A 17,919-nucleotide genomic window follows, 5' to 3' on the forward strand; every position below is an offset into this window, starting at 1 on the left:
ATCACACTAAGTGATTGTTAAGACCTTTCCGAATTACCTTTGCTTTGTAACTGCCTAACAGCAAGGCTTTGCAGCACCAAATACTATGTCTTTTTCTGCATCACCCTCTTGCAATCTAAACATTTTCAGAAATGACACAAGATTTATAAGTAATAAATATAATTTCATTTCCCAAATCCAAAAGTCATTCTTAAAATGTTTTGGGGTTTTTTTTTATGTTTCTAAATCACTTGAACAACTAAAGAATTTCCTCAATAAAGACAGCAGAGCTGGTGCCCTGGTACAGCTTTACTACAGGTATATTATATAAATATAGGTTAAACTAAATACAGCATGTGATATAATTTTGGCACTTACCTAGCTTTATTTTCAAAAATATTGAATCTTCAATTTCCTGATTAAATGAATGCTTCACATTTAACAACTAAAGTACTAACCCAACTTAAGGAAATATTTGATGAATCACTTGTTTGGCATCTCGTATACTGAAGCAGCAAGCAGTATTAAGTTTTTTGTCAGTATAGCTTTTTATTTTCTGTTCATATTTCTATCATATATGACAGGGTCAGAACACCACTGTTTTCAAAAGAGCAGCCATTATCGAGAAAATCTAGGCAGTTCCAATCACTAGTAGCATCATGTTTCCTTCTATTCCCTTAACATGTAAATTGTACCAACATGGAATAATTTTCCAGATTTTCCAAGGCTCTGTTTCCAAGACATCATTGATTTGGCCCACTACTTGTGTTTCGTATAACTACATGTGTAAATACACTAAGCACATGGCTAAAATACGTTACAAGTATGATATGTACCAGTCACGTTGAAGTGGTACCTAAGGCAGGAACCTGATCCAGCAGAAGGAGAGAGCGGCAAATAGAAGAAGTTATATCTGGACTGAACAAATCAGTACTACATCTCATCCTCTCTCTGAGATATCAGGGTTTAGTTTTACTCTTCGCCTAATTCAAATCCTTCTTCACATGCTGATCTGTTAAGGGCTTGGCAGAAACATTTCTTAACATGTGAAAAGCAGGCAGCTCCCTTGCATACTTTCTTTCTCAGGAGTCTTTACACATATACAGTCAGAAGGAAGGGCTTAGGAGGTACATAATGTCTTCAAAGTCATCTGCATCAGTCTTGTTTCATATTAATTGAACTAACATTTATTTGTTAGAATCTGGAGAGTCCTAGTTGGAAAAAGCAGAGCTACTAGCACCTTCCAAACTTTAACTAGCTTTAAAAAAAAGTATTTCCCATAAGTATTTGTTTAAGAACACAGAAGGCCCAGTTCAGCCGCCACAGAATCTAACCAGCATCTGCTGAATAGTGGTCTCACTGTATGACAACAAACCAGCATGGCCAAGTGTGCCACCCATCTTACCTTGCACAGCACAGCACCAAAATGCTGCTCTGATACCTTCAGTTAGCATAATAACCCTTTGCTTTTAATCTTGCCAGCACAAATAAACAGTATCAGGCAGTTGCACTGAAAACCAAACTTGGGAAACTTAAAACTGCAGTTCAGCCAGACTCTAGAGCTTGGGTTGCAAGTTCCTGACACTCCACTGGATAGTTTTGTCAATTTAAGAAATTATTTTATTTGCCATTTTACTGTTCAACAGATTAATAGTTATGTTGCTAATACTACATCAGATATGAATAAGATGATATCTAGTATCAGTGCACACTACTTCTGTGCAGTAAGTAAACTAAAGTAATTACAACTGCTATGAGTGCTTAAGTTGGTTTGTTTGCACAGGTGTATTCTCATGCTTTGCATGAGTAAAAAAGCTCATTTCCCTTGACATATCAAATATAACCCTCTGTAGACACACATCAGTCTCAAAGAATTTCTACACTTTGTACCAGGAAGAGCTTGTTTCAGACTTCCCATTTGTCTGTGGACAACTGATTGCAAAAAAGCTGTTATCGCTTAATCTGCCTTTACTTCTGGACACAGAAGACTAGAAAAGCCATGAAAACCTTAAGAGTTTGTACTTGAATTAGTGGGCTTGGCCTCAGGGGAAGAAAAAAAAAGAGAGAGAGAAAAGGCTAAATATCCAGTGTTTTTCTGCCTGCAATGTTACTGCCTTTGGTGAAGTCTCATACAGATTAAATGGGATATAATAGTTCTTTCTGATGCAAGCAATCCCACACCAGGTCCAATTGGAGAGGCCTTTGGATATAAGGGGGTGAATAACCCGGTTCGCTTTACCTGCCTGCCCAGTGGAGATGGCTTGTAAGTCGCTTCACCAGTCGACCAAAGGGCTACAAATATCTTCTATAGCAGATACTGAGGACCTGACGAGAGGCAGAGGTAGGCAGTCAGCACAAGGCTGGAGGGGGCAATGACATCCAGACAAGGCAGTGACTAGTGCTGACTGGACAAGTCTTCACCGTACTACTCTATACTGAGCTGTGCAGGCCAGGAACAGTAGTGACACCAGTTAAATGTTCCTGATAAGCTAAAAGAAGGGGGCAAAAGGAAGGAACTGCTCTGCTGAGAGGCTACACCACTACCATAGTATCTTGATGCTTTGCAGTACAGCTGATTTTTCTGAGGCACAAATAGTGCTGCTTAGTGACAGCTTGCAATGTTCAACAGTGGTCAAAGAAAACAGGCAGGATCTATGAGGACACTAGTGTGTCTTAAAATCATCTTGTGAAGCTTATTGAAATGGTAGCGTCCCATGTTCTATTGAGAGTGTTCAAGAAGACTTTGCAGGGTAATGTAGACATAGGGTATGTGCTGCATTTACAATACTGGCTAGTAAAAGGAGTAGGTTTTTGCATGTATTTGAGTGATCTTATCAACCCTTGTCTATTGGAACACTTCCTTTAAAAACTGATTGATTCATCAGTTATCTTATCCACACATGCAAAAATTAGCAACCAATCTGCTACTATGCTCAGTACAAGATGTTGCTCAGTGCTCTCCTTTTTATCATTGTAGTGGGTGTATACTTATGGCTACAGGGTTATGTTTTGGGTCCTCAGACTGCTCAGATTCAATGCTAAAATGTGAAAAAAAGAAGTAAAAAGATTTAAGAAATGTCACTCAGGTGTAATATTTGAAGGATTTTACCCGTATTTTAGGAACACTGGCTAAAGAATAATAATTTAGATTACCTTGATAATAAAACCAATGATTTTTCTAAATCAAGCTTTAATAAAAAATCCCAAATAGCTGTTATTTTGTTAAGTAAAAGTTCATTGAAATAATAAACCCTAAAAAAAAAAAAAATTTTACTAGCTCTTTGAAAACCTTTAAATACAAGATCAAGATAAGTGGTTTACCAGAATCTGGTGTGAAATTTATGTTTAAGAAACATGAAGGAATAATCAACGCATAAAGAAAGAACTAAAATTAAATAATCACCTAAATAGATCTCTGCTTACCATGTATGACAAGAAGAAATGACTTTGTCACCTGGAAAGTATTCCTTTCCTTTCCATGAACATGGACATTCATCTACTTCCAAGCACACATCCCCATGTTTAACAAGACTATCAAAAGAAGAACAAAAATGTATACATTCAGCAGAAGTACACTTGATATCTAGCTACAAAAATATCTTATTAGTGTTATTATTACTGAAAAACAAGTAATATTTAAAGTATTCTGAAACTGAAAAAGCACAATTTTATTAATAATGACATATTAGCAATTTGGTGATTTCCTTTCATAAGTACCTGAATATTTTATCTGTCGTAAGTGCTAGCACTTTTGGCACTGGCCCTTCAACTACTAACCCTGTGAAGTCTTACTCATCAACATACGAATTTTAAGGTCAGGGAAACGAAGATTTTCCAGATGTCCTCTAAATTTCACTAAATATCTTGTAATTCAACCAGTTAACTTATCTTTAACTAAAGTCAGGAGATCTTCCAGGAGATGCAAGAGCCATCATGCTCCTTTGTTGTAGTGGTATGTGCTCCCGCTATCAGAAAATAAGTTTTGTATTTATTATAAGGGTTCCTTCTTTTATACTCTCTTCTTCACCTGATGTACAGAGCTTTCATTTGCTGTACAGTTTTCCTTTAGCTGTAGTTACACCTCTATCCTGGTTTATGAAATTAATTGTGTACATTTCTGTACAACTGGCACCTTCATGAAAACAATAACATATACACTTAACTTTATTAGCAGAAATATCCCCATAACTTTCAAAGGAGATTTTCATAACAGAAATAAGCATACACATAGTAATTGCCATTCAAGACTAATACTATAAATTTGTGCTTACAATTACAACTCTTAGAGTTACAGATAAAGACCAAATATATGAAAAAGATTCCATTAACAGAGAACGAATAGAGGAATTCTTGTCCAACAAGACAAAATATAAGCAACTACTATAAATTTTAAAGTAAAATAGTTGCTGCTTTTAATATCCAGAAAAACTGAAATATGAGAGTTACATAAAGAGAAATCTTAAACAGATTCTACAAATAAATTTTGGGAAATACACCAGAAATATTTAACTGAGCTCAAGAGAGTTGTAGACTGAATTTTTTTTCCACATTATTGTACTTCTATTGCGTAGGCAAACAGCTATCAGTATGGCATCTGAATGTAGAAGAACACCTTTGATGACAAATCAGTCTGTCAAATGAAAATGGTGACATGGGAACTCTTGGTAAGCTACAGCAGTATCTTTCACTAACTGCTGTAGCTCCAACTCGGTTTGTGTTCTTTACCTGCTCTCACACTGTATCCTGGTCAATACAACATAAGAAGCTAGAGCAACTAACATGCTAGATACATAGTAAAAGGATTTCTTGAGGACACCATACTATCTACAATTATCCTTGTTTTTAAATGCAAAGTTTTGAAATCTATTTGTATTGTGAAATAAAGAGTCTATTAAAATGGTGCTGTTGTGCTGATAATATTTTTTTTCAAGATAAGTTTATTTAGAATTCTAGTACCTCTCTGTAGCAATACAAATTTTATACAGCTTTTCTGTGTTTCTAACAGTTTTCTGAAGAAAACAGATTTGGCATTTCTGAAGTTTAGTACTGTAATCTGGGAAAGACACTTCACCATGGACAGGAGATAGTAGGTTTGAGGCACATCCATGACAAGCAAGGTGATAACACTATTTTGTTTCCCTGGTATCCAAAAGGAAAGATCTCATAATTGTGTTTATCATGGAACATTTTATTTACTCGTATTAATGAACTGGTAATTTGTGTACTAGAACTTTGACTCTTCTTTAGCGTGTTGTTTATCAGATAGAAATTTACAATTCTGGTTCTTGTTAATAGGGACATACAGACATCATAATACCCCCTTCTCCACTAAACTGAAAAACTGTCATTTTCTCCCAGGCTATGTAAAGTGCTCTTTGTAATTCACACTTATTTCAAGTATTGTGTCACTTGAAGACAATCAACTGTGAGACCGAAATTCCCACTGGTTTAAAGCTGCTCAGGACTGAAGAGGGCACATTCAGACACAAAGAGCATCACACTGACAAGGATACACTAAATGCAGGTTTTTTCCCTCATGTTATTACCCTGGCTAAAACCAAGTGATAACAACTTTCTCTCTTGTAAAGCCAAGCAGGTGGGTATATTTCAATGATCTAAGAATTCACCACAAATACACTACAGAGAGACCTTGCACAGCTCCCCTTTGAAGTTCCAGACATTTTTTTTGACACCTATACTTACTGTCCAACAGATAATGACCTGAAAAGATCCAATGACAGCTCTCACACTTCACCATGCTGAACCTTCAGTTTCATTACTCTCTCCTCGTCTACAGCTTTGATCAGGAAGCTTTTTACAGCCCATCTATTCTTCTCTCCCACCCCCAATTGTTTATTATAAAGAAATATTATGTAAATTTGTCAAGCGCTAGGCATTCTGCAGACTGCTTAAAGAGATTTTTAGTATTCTTGCTGTATCTTTCTGTGTAACAACTAATTTTACAACTTCAGCTGAGATACAGTCAGTCACCTGCACTTCTGCAGTTTCAAGCTGTATTGGGAAACCTCCCTACATTCAGGTCTACCATCAGCATCTGCCTGGTGCCAAGCAGAGTCAACCCTAAAAAAAGAAAATTCACAGAAATGGTAGTAGCAGCCTTAAGACCAAAGGTAGGCGAGAATAAGAAAGACAAGAGCAAGAAGTGGAATGACAGGGTTCATCTAGATTCCTATGTTCTGCAACATTTTCCACAGAGGCCTCTGAAAATTTGGCTCATTCATTGCCTGTGCCTCCTCTGAAGTAACCTTGAGCAAAAAGAAGCTCCTGTCTCAACATAGCTTCTACTGATTGCTGTGGACAGAAAAGGGCAAAATCATTTCACAAGTCACAGGCTATACTGCAACATCAGAGCAAAGCAAGAGAGAGACTTCATCTTGACATATCTCAAGAGATTTTTCTCAAGTAGAAAAATGCTACAGGAATTAGGTAGAATGACTAAAGGAACAAGGGTAAGAACGCTTCCATTACCACTTATTTTTTCCTCATAGATGATTCGTGTTTTAGTTTGCATTGTACAGAAGGAACACAAGAACAAGGCAGGAACTGAAGACTGTCAGATGAAACAGAGGGTTCAAAGCAGGTGCCTTGCCCACCCTGCTCACAGTCTTATCAGGGCTATAATGTGGGAGTAGCTCAGAGAGAACCTATAGCTCTCACAGCTGCATAAGGAAGTGATACACATTGTACCATGAGCAAGTAGCACGTATCCCAAGGCAAGACTGAGAAATGAAGACTGAGGTTTGTACTTTGTCCCAGCCTATTTCACTATAAGTATCTGGGCTGTCAGTGTCTGGGTTTGATGTTTGATACCTTTCTACGTTATCTCAGCTGTACCTCCTGTCTACCAATATGACTTCAGGGCTACAACTCAGGATTTTAAAAATTCAAATATTTTTAATTAAGCACACAACAATAAAATCTGTCTTTATGTTCTCAAACAGTACCATTTTCTTCATTGCAATTCATTATTAAAAATCATGTAGGGGATGATTCCATGGGAAAGTGAGATACCAAAAAAAAAAGATTGCCATTTGTGAATGGCCAAGAGGACAATAGTTGTTGACCCTGATCTATCATCACTTGAGGGATGAACATATTCTTTTTTATTAATTATAATTTATTAATGTATTATTAATTGCTTTTGGGAAATGAATGTGCCTCTACAGATATACGTCAAAGTATATTCCTGATCTGCAGTAAAATAAGTTCACAGGTTAAAATAATCTCAGTTGGAAAAGACATTTAAAGATAGAGTCCAACCCTTAACCATGTAACCTGTGTGCCAGATAGCTAACAGTTTTAGAGCTGGAAGTTTTCAACATAGAAGATGATTCAACCAGAGCTGGTGGCTCAGTGCACTTACTCGTCATTGCCAGTAAATAATATCACCAGCTTTTTTTTTTTTTTTTTTTACAATCAGATCAATTACCTGCTTGAATTGTAGCCAAGATTAAAAAGGAAGTTTCACTTTTTCAAAAATCTTCACTTCCTCTCAAAGAAAACCATAAGAAGGGAAATACCCCATATCTACAATAATGGTAATTTAGTATGCAATTTCTGTGCTTTAATGAACAAGTTTAAATAGACACTTTTTTAATAAAAAGAATTTCAGAAAGTAAAAGCAACAGAAGCCACATGACAGCAAGTTCAATGATCCTCTTCTCAGAAACAAGTGGACAGACAGAAGGTAATACGAAAAGATGTTCAAAAATCTGAATGATACTGGTGAAGCTTTACTGTGAATTGAATACAGGTACAGAAAAAAAATGGACATGTTTACAGCTAATGTAAAGTGAAAAGCAAGAAACCAAGATGGTCGCAGGAGTATTACAAGAGGAAAAAAGGAGAACTGAAACATATCAGAATTGCAAGTCTGTGAAGCAGAAGAGGATGGAAAAGAATTGGGTTGTGTATTGTTACAGGACTGCAATGGAGGTATATTTAATCTTGAGAAGCAAACTCCAACCAAATACCTTCAGCATGCTGTAATTCTACAGCCATCAGAAAGAGAAATCAGCATAAAACCCAGTGTGTAATAAGTAGCAGCTCCTGAAACATCCAACTAGAGGAATGTTGATGCAGTCTTTGTAACATCATCTATTTCTGTGACAAAAGAAGTAGACCACATAGCCATGATGGTATCCCCCTTGGGGAGTAATTCTTATTTACCTGGAAAACATTACATCTTCCTGACAGACCTCTCCAAACTCTGCCTAAACCAGAAAAAAAGCATTAAAAATACTTAGCATGATAGCAGCAGCAGGGCCACTCAGAAGAGAGATGTGAACAAACACTACTTTTATTTTCATGCTACTAATAATAAATTCTGAGCTTTACATCTTTTGAAAAGGACACTAACACATACCAAAGGATAGGACTTTGAATTCATCTAAGGACATATTTTAATATGTAATTACATTGACTATGTCACTTCTAATACAAGTCAGGTTTCTAAAAATATTTGCAACTGAATTGCATGCTTCCTTCATTATTAGGTTTTGTTTGTCTCTAGACACGTATATAGGATGACAAAATTCAAATTTGTGCAAATGAGAAAGTGATAGTTGTTTTTTTTAATAAAACCTTTCAAGAATGTGTTTAAGCTTCTGTTATTTGATACATTACACCACTTCAGATATATAGTGCTAATTTAGACATTTTTTTAAGGAAAAAGCTGGCATGATATTTCCTTCTTAGCTACAAAATATCATTACAATTATAGGATACTACAGCTTTCAGTTTACTGTCTTTTCAAAGCTCTGTTTTATGAGAGCAATAACTGATGAAAAGCTAAACAGATCTAAAAATTCTTATTAGGGTAAATTGGCCCAAATTTAGTACAGTCAAGGTTCAGCACAAAGGAGTATTCTCTGTCATGACTAGTAAGAGCTGTCTGCAAAGGTGGAGTCCTGTCCTACCACACGACAATGTTGCATCCGGCCTGGAAAGGCCACATAACTCCACACAGCTCATTCAAGAGAAACTGGAACACTAGTATCAAAACCTGGTCCTACAGATGTCCACCATGCCTTAATGACTATAACTCAGTGTGCCAACATTGAAGCGTTTCAAATTTGGAAAAAAATTCTGCATGTACTTTGATACCAAGAAAACTATAATCCCAGTTAACTTTTTCCATTCTGTGAAGTGTCAGACACAAGCCACATACACAGAAATCCATAGCTGTAAAGTTAGTGAAATGAGACCTCAGCTTTTTGGGTTGGTTTTGAGGCAGGGAAAATATTTTTTCATAAACATATATGAAAAAAAATTCTAAGAGGTTCTGCTTAAAAAGTTTATAGACACACAGTTATAGATAATTAAAGCATATATTGGGGGTGGAGAGAAAAAAATAACTTTGATACAGCAATGACATTTTGTATTTCTTGTATTTTTGAGGTTCAAACAGATTATAGACAATAAAAATAAATATGCATACTTGGAAAAGAAAACATGCTATTTAAAAATATTATATAAGTGTTCCTTTCATGCTTAAAGAAATGATCCCAAAAAATCCATGTTCTTAGTCATTCTCCAATGATGTTGCTTTCTTTTTAAGGACAGTCTGTTGGTAAAATACCTAGTTGGGTATTGGATGTTGCTAAGCTGTGAGAAGTGACCTGTACCTACAGATAACAGCTACTAGCAGCCAGTTGATAACTCATTTTTGTACCTGAGGCCTACTAACATTGGGGGGGGGGGGTGGAAGGGGCAGGTAGCAGAGAGGAGGAAGGAATATCACTGAAACAAGGAGAAAATTAGGAAAAGAAGTTTGGTTATTATTTAAAGTTCAAAGATGAGCATGACAAAGATTTACTAAAGTTTCAAAGTACTGAGCATAGTCCTTGATTTAGGCTAATTGTAGAGCAGCTGGTTTAATTAACATGGCCTATAGAGGGGACAAAACCACAAAAGGGAAGACCTAATAGTTAGATAACACTATACTAACACAAGTACTAGAAATAATTATATTTCCATTTGAGGCAATATGTATTGCAAGCTACTGACAAAACCCTCAATTTATATTTAGTATTCATATTTAGGGGCTGGAGAGCCTCTTGGTTTTTACAGCAAGATTGAACTAATGTATAATAGACACGAAAATTATCAAGTATGTCATTTAATGGAAACATGGATAGATAACAATCTAAAACAAATACTAATGTCTATTACCAAACAATTCAACCAACTTGATCCAGATAAAAGCATCTGCCTTCAAAAAGATGACAATGCTTTCCTTGTGGTAGCTTTTCTCAAATGAGGTATTTGTCAATGAATGTGTACAAAGAACATACAAGCAGACATATCCCTAATGTTCAGGTTTCTCTTCTAGTAGAGAGCTTTTAAAAAGACAGACTTAGTTATATAAAAACACTTTTTGAAAGCTTACATACAAGGAACAAACTTCCCTCTACAAAAACCCCATCCCTTAGTACCTACTATTTATTTCTTTTTTTAAAATCATATATACTCAGTTTTACAAATTTTAATCCATTCTTCGTTGTAGTAACATTTTCTGTTGGTTATTTCAGAGCACCTACTCAGATTAAGCAGCAAGGAGCAGAAAGTACCTGCCCAACTTTAGTCTTTGCCTTATAACCATAAACATGTCACAGTATGCAGAATTACAGAAAGATACTACTGTTTCTTCTCTCTTTTTCTTTCTCTCTTTCCCCATTTGTTTCTTCTGCAGTCTGATTAAAGACTCTGTCTTCATGTCAAATCATGCAAATATGGTATAGTTAAAGGGGGAAAAATAATTTTAATCATAGCAACTCAGAAGCAAAAAATCTAATTCAAAGATTGAACTTGAAAAATTAGTGTTGCAAACAGAGTACTATTTTTTTCTGGAATGCAGCATGGAAATATAGGAAATTGCCATTTAAACAGTGATAGATTAAAACCAGGAAGAAAAACACCAAATAAAATCTCAAAAATCACTAAATACGTCAGCAAAGCATGGTGGAACAACATTAGAATGTGTGTTCCAGGAACACTAGTGTTCTACCTCAATCACTTCTAAAACAGTTTAGATAATGAATCAAACTAAACTTTGTTCCCGTTCAAGACGGATGCTCTTGACCAGGAACAAAAGCATGCATAAAGGAATGAAACTAATGATTTTAAGTAAAGAACTGATGTAAAGATCAAATAAATTCCATGTTTGTTTTACGCTTGTAATGAGGACAATGTCACCTCAGTTTTATATTTCATCAGCACAGACTTATTTTTGGAAAGTTAATTTTGAAGTTGCACAAATTCATAGTACATGTAAATCCAACACTACTTAAACTGTCATGAACATAAGATAAGGTACTGTTTGAAGGCAATGGCATTTATTCCATTTTTCCCTTCCAACAATTTGTTTTTGTCTCACTGTGTTGCTTTGACTCACGTGGTCAATCTGTAGTACAAGTCACTGGAGTGTGAATTCTGTGACTGCCTTAAAACACTTAGGGCTATTCAGATCCAACAGCTTCTATCCAAAAGCAACTACAAAAGTAACTAAAATTTAAAAAAACTGTATAATTAATACATAGCAGAAGTCTCTTGTGGTTCCAAAGCCACACCTGAAACATACACCTTCAGGATCATCTTAGTTTTTCTTAAAGCAATCTCAAACAAATTCATAAATACATATGCAGTACAGGACCACCAGAGTCAGATACTTAAAAGATATCAGATTTGACTAGAAAATCTATACTGGAAAGAACTGAATACCATTTACAGTGATTCTCAATTTATTTTATAATAAATACTTATGATACCTGGATTACACCTTAATCTCTCAGCAATACAGTGCTTGATTCCAAAACATGACAACAGCTTATCTGCACCTTTTCAGCATAAACCCCTGAGAGTTAAAATATCATTACGAGGGAGACAATACTGAAAATAATAATGTCTAGGAATGAAGAAACATGCCTCGCTCAGTGAAGTGTTCAAATAAGAGATGAGATCAGAAAAAAAGTTGTCTAATGGATTAGATCAAATGGTTTCAATGACCTTTCTATATTGCTGTTAGTTTTTATTATTGTGAGGTATTAGACCTTTGGCTCCGTCTGCCTTTTGGTTTACCACTTCTTATGTCTTCAACAGCCCATATCATTGTGTGCTAAGCCTTCGCAAGTTGGATGCTCATTCTTGACATCTCAAATTCTCCAAGTAGAAATGTGGTATGTCCTCAGCAGAGTTAATTACTTAGTCCTACTGAATGTTGTCATCTATATTTGCACACCAAAAGATGCAAATTGGTCTGTACTCACCCCGGTGGGCAGACACAACCTGAAACACAAGGAAGGTGTGCTGAGAAAGTGAGGTTTAGCAGCTGATTCTCACAAGACCTCTCTCTGCTGAGTTCAGGATCAACTTGTGGATTACTGCAGTTAATATATATCTGTCCAACTGGGCAGCTGTGTGCTGGGGTAAAAAAAATGACAAACACATTAGTCTTTACACCTGAAATTTTGTATTCCATAAAGGTGTTCAATAGATTTAGACTGAGAATGTGAAACATAGAAGCGTAACATGCAGTAACACCAGTGGCATCCAACTGTCTGTCTCTCCTGAGTGTACTTAACTTCTTAGAACCCCTATAAATCTCATGGAAAATATTGAAATGAATATATTCTTTTAGTAAGGGACATGACTTTCTAAATAGTTAATGAGGAATCAGCCCTGCAAAACAAAAATGCAAAGTACTACCAGAGAAACAGAAATCAACAGAAAGAAAAAAGAAAAAAGAATAATCTAGAAGAGGTCTGAGAGCTAAATGTGAGTTTTCCATGCTGGAGCCACTGACTATGAACAAACCAATGCTATTGCACAACTGCTTTTGGTTTGCACTGAGCATATTGTGCATATGTAACATAAAGGCCCAAAGTGGTGGAAGTGGTTTAAAGTGGTTTTGGTGGTTGCTGAGATTTGTTTATTTATTTATTAGTGAGACAGCTTCTGGGTAACTGTCAAATCAGTACTGCCACCACCTTCAGGTGCATGGGGAACAGATTTCTGCTAAGGTCCAAGGAGCTGGCAACTCTAGAACTGAAACCTCAAATAAAAGTCTTTCTCAATGAAATAAAAGGAGCATCATAACAAGAGTATGGACAATAACACTTAATGATTTAAAAAAAATGCTATAATAGAAAAAGCACTTATTACATTCTTTTGCTTAATTAAGACAAAATATATTTCAGTTACTCGGGGCTTGTGGATGGAAAGAAAAAAATATCTTTGAAACATTACTGCCGGTGTTCAGTTCCTAGAGCCATCTTTTACAGGGCAAAACTAACATTTGTTTGTTCTACTGAAGTTCTGTTGTTTGTCTAAAGAAAAAAAAAAAGAAAAAAAAAACAAAAAAGAGAAGGATAAAAAAGAAAGATGTTGTTGTAAAGCACTGGGAATAAAACGTTGCTCAGATTTAACAGTATTTTGAACAGTAATGCTGCTTCTTTGCACAAACATTTCTTTCAATCACACAAATATATAATTCTTAAATTATGGATTCTGTCCTGTAAGTTATGAACTTGTATACATTGCACAATCTTCTACTTCAGATAAGGGGTTCCACAGAGATTGGAGGATACATATTCATTGGACATGAAGTATATTTTCCCTCTCTCTCTTCACTCACCTATTACGTTGTTATCACAATTCATTACTCCATCCTTGCAATGGCTGCAATAAAAATACATGAAGATGTAATGAGAGCCAGGAAGATCTAAAATATTAATGTTTTCTTTTTAATAATGAAGCATGAAGTCTGAGTCACTCCAAAATAACTCTATAAATATCTGCACTGAACATTAGAACTGTGGATAAAGTGTGCATTTGCTTAATACAAAGGCTACTAATTATACTTGAAACTTTTGCTTTCTACATAGTATTATTATAAGTTAAAACAACTGGACCGACATAAGAATACATACAGGAATACACCACTACACTGCTCCCAAAGACATCAGAGCAGTAAGAATAAACCAAGCCCTGTACATAACAGAACCATCATTATCTAAAACAAAAATGCAATGCTCAATAGCAGCAAAACAAAAAGAAAACACTGGCTATGTACTCTTACATGAACATTCTTAACACTGTTGTAAATGCTCTGTTTTCCTCACCATCAGCTAAGAACTCTGCTGAAACGCAAGCTATTAGTTTATGTGAAAATCTTGATGATACCAACAGTTCTTAAGTTATCCCACAGTTGAAGGTAAAACACCAATGTTGAATATAATATTAGCAATCAAAACAATTTTTTGTACTGAACTGCAGAGACTTTTCCCCTAGCAAAACACAGTAACAGCAGACAACTTTTTGTCTTTTGTAAACTGCTCCCAGTATGGACCATGAACAAACTCTCCACCTGGAAATATCTCACAATATCATTAATTTCTATCTCATGTATAAAACAATGAGTGTTTCAATTATTTTTTTGTTCTTGGCTCACAGGAGAAAACAGTGATACAGTTGCTAATTTTTATCCTTATGCTGACTCAAATTAATTTTGCTTCAGGAATGACAGGATTCTGTAATAGCAACCTACTGAGACTATTATCAGAACCGAGTGGAATTACAGTTCATAATCAGAACCTAAAACAATTCAAACAACTCTACTAATCAAGATTCAAAATAAAAAAGTTTAAGTTAGGGTATCATAAAGCTTGTAGTATGTATATCCATTGACATATGCAAAGCATTACAGACGGGAGCAGGCACGTTTCCCCTACATGACACAGTTCAGCAAAGAAACAAGCAAACTGCATAAAACTCAACCCTAACAAGATACTGTATACCAGGAAGCACTGAGCAGCATAATACTGTCTTTTCTTGTTGAATTCCAGCCAAACAGTCTAGTACTTATACAAAAATGTAGCAGGTCTGATAGCAACTCATTGTCAGGGAAAAAATGTAGCAGCACAGCAGCACCGGCTTCATTTCAGGTTCTGTGCTTCACTAGAGAAGCTGAGCCCATGGTCTCCAATACTGTTCTCCCATTCTTTTTCAGTGGCTAACATGTTCCCAGTACACCCACTGCCAGTCAGCAGATTCAGAATCAGATTCTGTATGTGCTGCAGCCCCTCTGCTGTCACCTTTGGAGTCATGTAGGTACCCCAAAGCACTGCAGAAAAAAAAGTCATGCAAGCAAAAGTCATGACTAAATAGGAGATATTAATCTCTTATTTTATCTTAAAGACTAGTAGCTGAAAACCAGTAGATAAATTTTAATTAACTCATTCACATGAAATAAGCTGTCAGATCTCAAATAACTCCTCCAAAATCAACAGAAAGATGATTTTCAGTTGTAGTAATTTTTAAAAGTAAATGCATTTGTGGATGATCACACGATCAGTGTGCATTCAGCCAAATATTCACCATAGCGCTTAACATAATTAGCCAATCTAGACCCCTTGAGAAGGAGGATGAAAGAAAACAAATCAAAGAATTTACCAGGAGAAACGCCTTCCCACATGTCCTGGTTTTCTATTCAGGAAAGCTGCACTTTTGCAAAGACTGTAGCACAATCTGATTTAGTGGGAACAAAGTTGATAAGACTCTTTGTTTCAGTTTTTGACCAGCACTCATATGCAGTGATCAAGGTCTTCAGCAGTTTTGAGTTAGCCAGATGCAGAAGCTGAGGAAGCAAAAGCAAGGCCACCTGACCCAGGATTATTCCATACCTTAAACATCACACTTACTATTAACTGGAGAGCTTACTGGGGATGCCCTTTCTTTCCTCAATGTTCACCATCCTTGGAAGGCCTTGCTCATCATTCTGCTCCCAAAGCCTACTTCCCCACTTGTTGCAACCACTATGTCAGCTAAATATAACACTGTGTGCTTAATAGTTATTACTATTAGTTTCTTACTATTAGTTTTTAAAATCTCTTTCTATTTCAACCCATGGGTCTCCTTTCCCAGGTAGGGAGGAACCACTGTGTGATAAAACAACTGTCTAAATGACAACACTGTGACATCCAGTGCTGTTTGGCATGTACTCTGCGATTATAAATATCTAGGAAGGCAGGCAACAGTTGCCCAACCCAGAATGGATTGCTTGGTACTCTTCAGGGAATCTGCCCCAAGGCAAATATGAGCTAACTTGACAATTAAGATATAGATTTATAACAATCAGTATTTATGGATGCTAGGCTACTGATGAGAGAGAGAGAACATGAGTGTGTGTGTATGTGCGTGCGTGTGCGTGTGTGTTTACGAAGTGTCCCTACTGCAATAGGTGTCTGACAATATTAATCACTTATTATGTTGCAGCTGACAGTTATTTGTGCTGTTTCTTAGTTGATAAAGCCACATTGCTCTTTTACACTGATTCTATACTAGTGGAAGACAAATTCTTAATTGTTCTTCATAAATGGATTTACAGTCTGGTATAGGGAAGGAGAATAACAATGAAGGTCTAGCTGAACAGAATTGAATGGACAGTCAGGAAGTGTCTGGTGTTTTCTGGAGCTCTCCACATTACTATAGATCTACAAAATTACAGTGGCTTTTCTCTCTACCTTGCACTTTGGTATATTGTATTATAAGCACAGTAGCCTGAAAACCTAAGCTGTAAAGCAGCTCTGTCCAAACATTGATTATTCTGTATGGTTCATTAAAAAATACCAAAACAACAACAAAAACAACAGCAGAAAAACCCCAACAAGCTAGTCAGAATGATTTGGTGGAGTTCTTCAATACAAGACACCAGTTACTCAAAGGAAAAAACAGCTTTGTTTCTTACCATTTGCCCAAAGACGTCATAACGTTTTCTCCAGGAGGATAGTCAATTCCTTGAAAATAACATGGGCATTCACTCCTAGAGTAGAGGAAAAACATGTAACTGATTAACTCAAATTGAAGGACGAAAGGAATCCCATTGACTTAATTGCTGTTCAAAGTTCAGTTGGTTGATTTACTGGTTTTGGCGAGTTTTTTTGGTTGGCTGCATGAGGGTTTTTGGGTAAGGTTGGGTTTGTTTGGTTTTTTTGTGGTTTTTTTTAATATAAGAAACTGATCTCAATACTGCCATATAACTCAAATGCATTCCAAATCAAACTACCAACAAAGCAGAACCCCGACGTAACAATGGACACCTTTTGTATCTCTTGCATACCAAAAACCAGATAATATGTAACAACTAGCATTGTTGAAGTTGCATGAGTGTCAGTACTATAAAAAGAGCTATTTTTGATCAACATACAGGTTCTGTGTAATCCTAAGATCCTGCCAAGTTCACAGATGCATAATAACTACAAGGTTAAATGCTTATTAGCTTTTCACTGTAACTTGCAAATGCGGTGCCCTAAAAGAGTGAGTGTGTCCGTCAGAACTGCAACTTTACCTACCTCTGTACACATCGTTCAGTCTTGGAATTCAAATACATTCCAGAGGGACAAGCACAGCCTTCAACACAATCGCTGCTGCATGTCTCTGGCACAGACAGCGCTTGGCAGGTTCTGCCACAGGTAGATACACAAGTACTGTACTCCTTTGTATCTTCACATGAAAGAGCTGTCCAAATGAAACAAATCTCTTAAATTACAGTGCAAGAGATTCAAGTACCTCCCAACAGTTTTCTGATAAACATCTCTATTCTTTCATTCCAAATCACATTAAATTCCACTAAAATTGCTATCCTGGCACTATGCTGTGTAAACTACACAGATGTAAATCTGCAGTAATAACAAGTACAATGAAGTCTGCACATTTCATCTAGATTTACACTGGGAAAACCAGAGAGTTGAAGCTCCTCCCCCCACCTCTGAAAATGCTTGGCTCTTGTGCATGGGCTTTTGGAAATGGACAGCATCTTAAAGAAAACATAAAAAGTAATAAATAAATATGTGTACTTTGCAGATGTTGCAAAATATCATCTTAAGTTTATATATATATCACAGAATCACAGAATTATTGAGG

General features: G+C 36.1%; 1 protein-coding gene across 1 annotated transcript in view; it reads right to left on the reverse strand.

The window, feature by feature from the left end:
• Nucleotides 1-17,514, reverse strand: part of LOC104539028 (otogelin-like) — a gene marked incomplete at both ends in the record, with an annotated part of 61,894 nt that extends 44,380 nt beyond the window's left edge. The window contains 5 exons of the mRNA XM_010182448.1: nucleotides 3,403-3,510; nucleotides 12,267-12,420; nucleotides 13,634-13,677; nucleotides 16,745-16,819; nucleotides 17,349-17,514. Of these exons, the coding sequence (XP_010180750.1) occupies nucleotides 3,403-3,510; nucleotides 12,267-12,420; nucleotides 13,634-13,677; nucleotides 16,745-16,819; nucleotides 17,349-17,514 (547 nt within the window). The remainder of the gene's footprint in view (nucleotides 1-3,402; nucleotides 3,511-12,266; nucleotides 12,421-13,633; nucleotides 13,678-16,744; nucleotides 16,820-17,348) is intronic.
• Nucleotides 17,515-17,919: the final 405 nt, after the last annotated feature.

Source organism: Mesitornis unicolor, unplaced genomic scaffold, assembly GCF_000695765.1.
Source record: "Mesitornis unicolor isolate BGI_N332 unplaced genomic scaffold, ASM69576v1 scaffold20804, whole genome shotgun sequence".
Lineage (NCBI taxonomy): Eukaryota > Metazoa > Chordata > Aves > Mesitornithiformes > Mesitornithidae > Mesitornis > Mesitornis unicolor.